The sequence below is a fragment of the Vicia villosa genome, linkage group LG4, assembly GCF_029867415.1.
Source record: "Vicia villosa cultivar HV-30 ecotype Madison, WI linkage group LG4, Vvil1.0, whole genome shotgun sequence".
Classification (NCBI taxonomy): domain Eukaryota; kingdom Viridiplantae; phylum Streptophyta; class Magnoliopsida; order Fabales; family Fabaceae; genus Vicia; species Vicia villosa.
Window position 1 is genome coordinate 6,762,451 of NC_081183.1, and position 9,648 is coordinate 6,772,098.

The window sequence follows — 9,648 nt, forward strand, 5'->3', positions numbered from 1 at the left end:
TATGAATATAATTTTTAAAACGATTGGTTTTACTATTAAAAAATGAGTAACAACATAACTTATTGTCTATTTACGTTCTATTTCTATATAACATTATTAATTTTACAAGAGAGACATACAAAAAAATTCAATAATTGAATACAATGGAAATGATAAACACAAGTCCGAACACAAAGTTTTGCATATCAATGTTTTAAAACTATCTACTAAATTTTATTTAAAAGATATGCATGGCAACTCTAAAATATCAAATATTAATATTCTTTCTTGAGTAAGCATTCCTTAATTGCTTTAGAGGAGTCAAATCCCACAAAAAAAAAAAAAAAATCATTATAAAAAAACCTATCCTTTTGTGAATGAAAACTACTTGCATTTCTTGAACTACTTGGTCACTCTAAGTCTTCAATTTTAATTTATTTTAGTTGAATTACAAGCAAAAAAATTCAAAACTCTAGTCCTATTAGCTGGATTCGTTATATGCAAGAACAAATAGTTAAAAGACAAGTTGGCTAATGACTATGGAAAGAGTTGACTCTAACAACCACAATTATACAAAGATTGTTTAGTAATATTTTTGTTTTATCCCTTGTTTAGTAATGTTAATGTTTTATCCTTTTTTTATTACCTACAACTTGAACCTTTCATAAAACAATGACTAAGTTGCAAATTTCTTAGTCAAGTCAACAAACAATGTATCGACCGACACCAATGTATTATGTATAGATTATAACATGTTCTAATCACTCAGTTTCAAAGCAGAAGATAAATGCGAAGAACAACTTTGTTTCCAATCACAAAAACAAAAGAAGCAAAAGGTTTCTGTTGGTTTCAATTAAAGAAGAATGAAGGTTTGATTACTTGGATAATTATTATTTTAATTTTTTTTCTTTTCTTTTTTCTTTTCCTTTGTGGTAATTTTTTTAACAAACTATATTTGTTAAATGACAAATACAGCAAAAAATAGTTATATTGCTGTCAATGAACAGAGAGAAATGCAGAAACATAGCTCTCAAAACTGCAGCTGAGGTCAAAGGTATTCATATGCCAATCCCTTTATTTGTTTGCATTTAGAGACTTGACTATAAATATCCATTTATTCATTTTAAAAATATCCATTTACCAAAGAAACTTGACTATAACTATCTCCGGTCATTTTTATCGAGATGTTTTCATTTTTAAAATTTAATTTATTGAGATTAATTACTATACACCGTTAGTATATAAAATTTTATATTGTTGATACATAATTAGTATCTTTTTGCATTAGTTTATAGGTGATTAAAATGAATGTGAAACTTTTATAAGTAATTTAAAATATTTAACATAAATTCATAATATAACTTGTATCTTTTAAAAACAAAAATTTTCATAATAAATAATCAAAAAACTTTTAATAATAAATAGTATGTTAATGGAGTGTAAATGTTGATTAACATATTTATAATTTAGTGTCAGAACATGGTTAATAGTATGTATTTTATTGATTAATGAAGTAGTAAAGTTGATTAATGAATTATAAGTAAGATAATTGGTTAATGACTTATATCTTTGTGGTTAATATAATTGTGAAGTTAGTTAATGACACAATCTTATATTTGTATTATAAAATAGATTTTAAAATTAAATATTTTTTTATAAAAATAATATTATTTTATTAAAAAATACTGTTCGCCGTATAAATACGGTGAACAGTATATACGAATATTGGTGTAAGAAAATGTTATAAGCATAGAAAAGCTGTTCCTAAATTCATTTTGATGTCCTTACATTATTTTCCAATCACAAATATACATGATTAGTTTAACTAGTGCTTCTTAATTTTGTTATGACTTACATGATCAAAAATAAAACACATGCATATATATATATAGGTGTGACTTCAGTTTCATTGGAAGGAGATGATAAAGATAAGATATCTGTTACGGGTGATAACGTAGACACGGTTTGCTTAGCCAACCAGCTATTGAAGAAATTCAAAAATGTCACAATTTTAAGTGTTGAAGAAGTGAAAAAGAAAACAGAAGAAGAAAAGAAAAAGGAAGAAGAGAAGAAAAAAGCAGAAGAAAAGAAAAAGATGATGGAAGCATGTCATGCTGTTTTGCATGGTTGTTGCAACAAGTGTCATAGCTTCAGTTGTAATGGTATGTGTTCATGCACAAAATGTTCAAGTCCAAAGTGTGATGGAACACTTTGTGTCACTATTTGCTTTAAGTGTGAAAATCCAAAGAGTTGTTGTGAGTGTATGTCATGTTGCTCCAATTGTGACCACAAGTAGAGTGATGGTGGTTGCAAAACTAAGAAGAAGCCTCCTTCACCATCATTTCAAGTGTGTCCTCAATGGTGCACATGTGCTAAGTGTTATGCTCCATAGCGTTGGTTGGTAGTGTTTTATTTTTTTTTATGAGAGAAAAATAATATGTTTTAAATTAAACTAGAGACAAAATATGCCAAATTACATTGGAAAATCTCAAGTCAATAACCTACCAAGTGTTGGGATCAATAGAAACATAAATGATTATTTATTTTAAAAATTCTATAAATATTATTTTATAATTAAAAATTATATTTAATGGCAAATCGCTACACGTGTGTTTTATTTTTTATTTGAGAGAATTTGTGTAATTTTGATATTATGCTATCTATCTTCTTTTGGTTTAAAAACTTGATTAAACTTTACTATTGTTTACGCACGAATAAAAATAAATATTTATTTATGTTTCTATTGATCCCAACAAAGACTTTTGAATAAGCATATTATATTATAAGAAGGTGAAATTTGCAAACAATATTTATTTATTTATTTATTTATGTTACATTAAAATTCTTTTGAATAATATGCTGATTCATGTTTGAATTTTCTTTTTTACAAATATATTTGTTGAATATTATATTTAGAGGCCTTTATTTATAGCTTTTTTATAGTTTAACAAAGTGAGACCCAAGGCCATAATCTCACTTCCCTTGACCTTGGACCAAACGTACCCATAGTGGGGACGATTGGGGAACTACCTAAATAAATCTCTCTCTCTCTCTCTCTCTCTCTCTCTCTCTCTCTCTCTCTCTCTCTCTCTCTCTCTCTCTCTCTCTCTCTCTCTCTCTCTCTCTCTCTCTCTCTCTCTCTCTCTCTCTCTCTCTCTCTCTCTCTCTCTCTCTCTCATATTTTCACACATAGATAAATTCTTTTGTGTTAGAAATAATTCAAATTGATTTTATTAAGATAATTGCAAATCTATAAACTTGTAATTAGATTTTTATTTCACATTAACAACACAAAAGAAAAATCAGCTTAGTGTTTATTGCACCCCGAGTGTTTGATAAATTGTCAAACTCTATTTTTATTTCTTAACTTCATTGTAAATTGATTATCAAAGTGTAAAAGCATTCAAACACATTTTAGAAAATCTAATTGATTTATTTTTTCATCATTGTGGTGCTTTAATATCTTCAAGTTACAATTTAATATGCAAATCTTGTTCTTCCAATAATGGTTTAGAATAGATAAGTCTCGATCCGAAAATACTTTTAAAAATATAATTTTAATAAAAAAAAATTATTGGGGCTCCATTCACCCCCTTTAGATTGTTGTCTTCGTCTAAGAAGTGGTATCGGAGCACCGGTTGTCTTGTGCTTCGAAATTGCTTATTAGACTATGGTTTCCGAACCTAAAGGGGCGTATAAAAGAGCACCCATTTTCAATGAAACAACTATGGTTATTGAAAGGATTGTATGCGTGTGCATATTAATTCTATTGATATGAATGTATGGAATGCCGTCCAAAATGGTCCTTTTCAAATTACTATGACCAATGCGGATGGTGTTGTGCTATTGATGAATATTACCTTGTTTCCCATTTCACAATCACTAAAGCTATGTGGGACTCATTGGAAGTTGCCCATGAGTGTATAAATTAGGTGAAACAAGCTAGAATCAATACTTTGAATCAAGAGTTTGAACTGTTTCATATGAAGCATGTTGAAACCATTGCCGATATGCAAAATAGGTTCACTCACCTTCTAAACCGTTTGAATGAACTTGATAAGCCATTTTCCAATGAAATTGCTACTAAAAATATTTTAAGATGTCTTAATAAGGAATGGCAACCGAAGGTCATTGCGATTAAGGAAGCTAACAATATATTAACATTCGATATTACTTCTTTGTTTAGAAAACTTGAAGAACATGAACAAGAGCTCATTTTCTTGGATAAGCATGAGAAGAAGCGTAAGAAGGAAAAGAACAAAGAAAAGGAGGTAGACAAGAAGTCAATTGCTCTTGGAGCCTCTAGCTCTAAGTCATCTACAATAGAGCAAGATGATAGTAGAACTAGTGATGGGGAGTGTTCAGATGATGAAGAAATGGAGCTAGTTGTTTGAAGGTACCATAAATATATTAAGAGAAATAGAGTGAAACATTATGACAAGAATCTCAATATCTATAGAAGGAAATCAAATACCTCAAAGCAATATGAATGTAAGAAGGAAAAATATAAATATTCATGCTATATTTATGGAAGATTTGGTCATTACAAGCCAGATTGTCCATTGCTTAAGAAGGATAAAGGAAAGGGTCAACAAAAGAAGTCTAGCAAAGACTCTCTATAACAATCCCTCACACCAAACAAAAGCTTTTAATTAATTTAACTCGCAACCAAACAACTTCTTATAAAAGAAATATTTACTCAAGAGATAATACATTCTTGGTAAATTATAATTAAGCTCTTACCCAGAATAATGATCCTCAATTGGACACAAAAGCACTTTAGAAACACTAAGGCAAAATATGTGTTAGAAATCGAGAGATTCGTAGAAAAATGAGAGAGTTTAAGAAAGTGATATCAAAGCTCATTTTATGAATGAAATAAAAGGAGATAGAAGCCCTCTATTTATAAGTCGGATTGTGGTTTAAATTTGGAAATTCATAGGTGAAATGAAGGCCATAATCGATTAGGCCAATCAATTATTGATCTCTAATAATCTATTGTTCTAGCCACAAATGGAAGGTTTTGATATTTAGCCATTACCATTTATTAAAAAACTATCCCTATCAATTTTATACTTAACCAAGTGAAAATAATCAACGAGGTGATTAGGTTTAATTAATTTTTCAGTTGGAAAAAGTCTTCCAATTAAATAGACACTTCCCTAATCAAATTTCCAGGCCTAAATTTTTTTAAGTTGCTTAAATAAAATGTGAGTGGCTTCTTGAGGGTTTTTAGAGTGTGTGTGTGTGTGTGTGTGAGTGTGTGATTTTGTCATAGTATTTCCATAAATACACTTGTGTCTTTACTAGACATTGGTCACTAAGACGGACACGACCAAGCGTGCTTCCACACTTCCTCTCTGTCATAACTCTTAAGATTCAAGTCTCAGAATCATTAACTTTGAGTTTAGCATCACATAATGACCTTGAGCCTTCTAGCTTGATGAGGCATGAGATATTTTAAAATTTATTACCATAATCGAATAGTTGAGAAGATAAACCACTAGTGAACAATGAAACAAAAGTCTTTACTTGAATGTGATTTGACCATCGTGTTGACTTCCAAGGCATGATTTGATATTTAAAAGCATATTCTAGAGGATGGTTTGATTCAACAGGATAGCTTGATAAAACATCTTGAGAATCTTTGACATATTGAGCTATCATAAACAGATAAGAACTTCACTATACATCATTTGATATCAAGTGTTATTATCGTAAAAATCAAACAGTTAATCAATTGATTGCAACTTTTCTATAAACAAGTTTCACTACCTTGGATCACCTTGACAATAACTACAAGCACATAGATCCACAATGCTCACGTCTTCCCTAAACTCTAACAAATCGACCTTTTCTATTTTTATCTTTAGAGGAATATCTGGTGAGCATAACCCTCTTAGCAAAGGTACATATATACACCTTGCTAGCTTTATCTATGCCTGCAAGTCCATAGGACGAGAAAATATATCTATTGTAGACATAATATCTAAATTCCTAAATATGATCTCAAAACCCTTCATTAAAGTCCAATCATTCGATTGTATTTTAGAAGGGGAAACATTGTTGACCCTGAGGACCTCATACTCGAACATATTAAATGAAATTAGCACCCCCTAAGTCATAAATAAGAAGGAGATACTTATAAAAGAACTCAACCTCTTATCTAGGAGGCGCCACCATGCTAACCCTTTCATCTTTGGTACACGACTCTAATATGATATCTCTTTCACCTACGGTAGCAAATCGATCTAAGCCCTTGAAAAAAAACAAGCCACTGTTGCCTCATTAGAATCACTACAAGAAAAACACGTTTTAGCTGCAATTTTTTAGCGTCGGCCCCGACACTGACACTATTAGTGTCGCACTAATGACTCACTTAACCGACGCTACCGAAGAAAAATTCACGTGTTCAAAATTTTGCCAGATTTTTACTTTAGCTTCGGCTTTAGCCGACGCTAATGTTGGTGCGAAAATATTTTCATTTCCCCCCTCAAATTTTGTTTGCCTCCTTTTCATTTATTATATTATTTTAAATAATTTATTATTTTAGCGACGGCCTATTGCGACGCTAATGTTGGTGCGAAAATAATTTTATTTCCCCCCAAATTTTGTTTGCCTCCTTTTCATTTATTATATTATATTAAATAATTAAGTATATTAGCGACGGCTTTTTGCGACACTAATGTTGGTGCGAAAATAATTTTATTTCCCCCCACAGATTTCATTTTTTTCCCACTCATTTTTTTGTAATTTTAAATAACTTTGTATTTAATTATTTTTAACCATAATTTAAAAACCAATAAAATATATATATTAAAATTAATTTTTTATTTATAAATAAATTTTAAAAATTAATAATATAAAACTTATACTTTGGGGAACTAAATTTTTTAAAACAAATCAATTTTATAATTTAATAAACCAAAATTAAATTATAAAACAAAACTACAAATTATAAGTAAAATTTATATTTTAGAATAAATTTATAAATTTATAAAATACAATCAAAATTATAACAAAAATAAATTAAAACTAATTTAAAACTATTAATAGAGAGTTTCAAAGTCTTCAACACCAACACAACTTCCACTACTAGCAACCATATAAGATCATGCTTGTCCTGGAAATGAATAAAGAAAAACAGGGTCACTATTGCTATGGTAACTAGAATTAGAACTACTAAAACAACTACCATAACTTCCAAACATTCCTGACTCTACAATTTTCAATCAACTTTTCTGTCTGGCCATTTCGCATTTTCTATGCAATGTCCGTATATCTCCTAAACCCTCTCAGTATTTTGTTCTATTATAGAGTCATTTTTTCTAACTCTAATGATCTCCAACTATAAACAACAACAAATAAAATATGAATGAGAGAAGAGGTTTATTACTAGAAATAGTTGTGAATAGATGATGAATATGAAGTTGAAGAAATTTTTTTCTAAGGAAGTGACAAAGACAAACTCAAAAAAGGACAAGGTGATAGAAAATTCATGACTTAGATAATATAGAGTTTTCTAAGTCGTCCAGACATTAGTGTTGCTTCTACTGATGTGGGAGCAGGACATCAATGACCCACCCAAATTATAAGTATGTAAAAAGATCAATGACCTACATTGTTTGGATTTTCGCAAGGCAGTTTCATCATTACCTAACTTTAATAAACGCATCACATGCCCAAAGGGATCCAATCATCACTCTCCTTTCAAGTCTCACTAGAAAGTCTCAGTACCTGAGGGCCTCGCCTAAGGGATTTGACTTCCGAGTTTCACTTGAGGGACTCGCCATTCCAGGTCTCACATGAGGGACTCGCCTTTTTATTCTTTCTTGAAGGACTCAACCTTCTAGTATTGCTGTAGGTACCCACCCTTCTAGGTATCGCCTAAAGGACTCAATCTTCCAGACCTCACTAGTTAGGGATTATGACTATCTCGGTTAAATAATAACACCCTTCCAAACTTCGTGCTTGAGAGACTGTGAATCGACATATCTTAACTTAATCATATTGACCATTCATGCCTCTTGCTTGAGGAACTATGAATTAGAATTAAAAAAATTTTAATCTAAAAGAGGTCGGTCCATAGCATACTATGCCTAAAAACACACAATAAGAAATTTAGAGCAAACAGGAGGCATCACGTGATGAGCACATGAGGTTGCCGGGTCCAATCCAATGTGGTTGCCGGGTCCAATCCAATGTCCCTTGGACATGGATCACAGTGTCTGGCTCGGGCATATAAAGATGTGTTAAGACACATGTAGGAAGAGTAACCATCACACTTACCCTTCTAGAAAGGCACCAACATTTCTTATTAAAGGGGAGGATTAATTCCTCTTATCCCCCTGATATGTGAGAGCAGTTTGGTCTGAGACTGTTTCTATAACAACAACATAGTCGATCGGGTCTATAAATACCACCACCTCAAAGTTGAGAAAGGATCAATTACTTTTTACAATATCAGAAATTAAAATATTTTCTTTGTGCTCCATCAGACAAGTAGAATTAACAGTATTATATTTTTCACAATTACATATGAATACTTCTTTTCCTTTTGTGAACTTAAATTCAACGGCTTAACCAAATGACATTTTCAAACTTTGATCTCAAAATAAAAATAAAAATTTTGCAGACAAATATGACTTCGTATAGGTACGACTTTTATTTTTTATTCCATATATTATAAAGTCACAATTCATTAATTTTAGGGCATATAATAATTAGAACTTGGACTTATTACCTTTTAATTAGTTCTTACTTAATAATAACCTCTTTGACTCAAATCGTAGGATTTATTCCACCTTAAAAATTAAAACATTCTCGTGGAGACTAATATGATGATCACTTAAACACCAATGAATGCATAAGTTGTCACAAATACAACATGTATATAAAGACCTCGACCATTGAATGGCCGAGGATTCATCGTTTTTTTTTTACGTATTATATAAAAATGTTTTATATAAAAATATGAGAATAAATTTGAACTTTTAGATTTTAAAATAAATGGTGCAGATTATGTGTCATTATTTTTTTTCTCTCCTATATTTGTATGTGTGAGATATTCAAATGCAAACCAATTTAAAAAAAAATGATAAATTAATGTAAAAAAAAATCAAAAATTGTAAAAAAATCAAATATTATTCGACATGTTTCGATATCATTTTTTGAAAATCGCTCAAATTGAATCATATTTTGAATTAATATTTTTAAAATCGATTCAAACCAAACTAAATCACATGTATATATTTTTTGTACTTATTTATTTTTTATTAATATGATATATTGTGTTAATTTATTATTCGATGTTTACTTTTTAATACTATTTATTAATTTAAATTAATTAATGTTTTATTATTTAATCGATCATTTTTAGTTTATAATATTAATTTTTAATATATTATATTAAATATATTAGATATTAGCATTTTATAAACACATAGTATATTTAATATAATATATTAAAAATTAATATTATAAAATGCGAATGATCGATTAAATAATAAAAATAAATAAATCAACTTAAAATAATAAATTGTATTAAAAATTAAATATCATCGAATAATAAATTAACACAATATGTCATGTTAATAAAAAATAAACAAATATAAAATTTATACATGCGGCTTGATTTGGTTTGGAATGATTTTAAAAAATCAATCCGAC

General features: G+C 29.5%; 1 protein-coding gene across 1 annotated transcript; it reads left to right on the forward strand.

Annotated features, from left to right (window-relative positions):
* The first annotated feature begins 691 nt into the window (after window positions 1-691).
* Window positions 692-2,582, forward strand: LOC131598750 (uncharacterized). Its single transcript, XM_058871325.1, has 3 exons — window positions 692-848; window positions 955-1,033; window positions 1,872-2,582. The coding sequence occupies exons 1-3, from the start codon at window positions 843-845 to the stop codon at window positions 2,273-2,275; spliced, it is 489 nt and encodes a 162-aa protein (XP_058727308.1). The 5' UTR covers window positions 692-842; the 3' UTR covers window positions 2,276-2,582.
* Window positions 2,583-9,648: the final 7,066 nt, after the last annotated feature.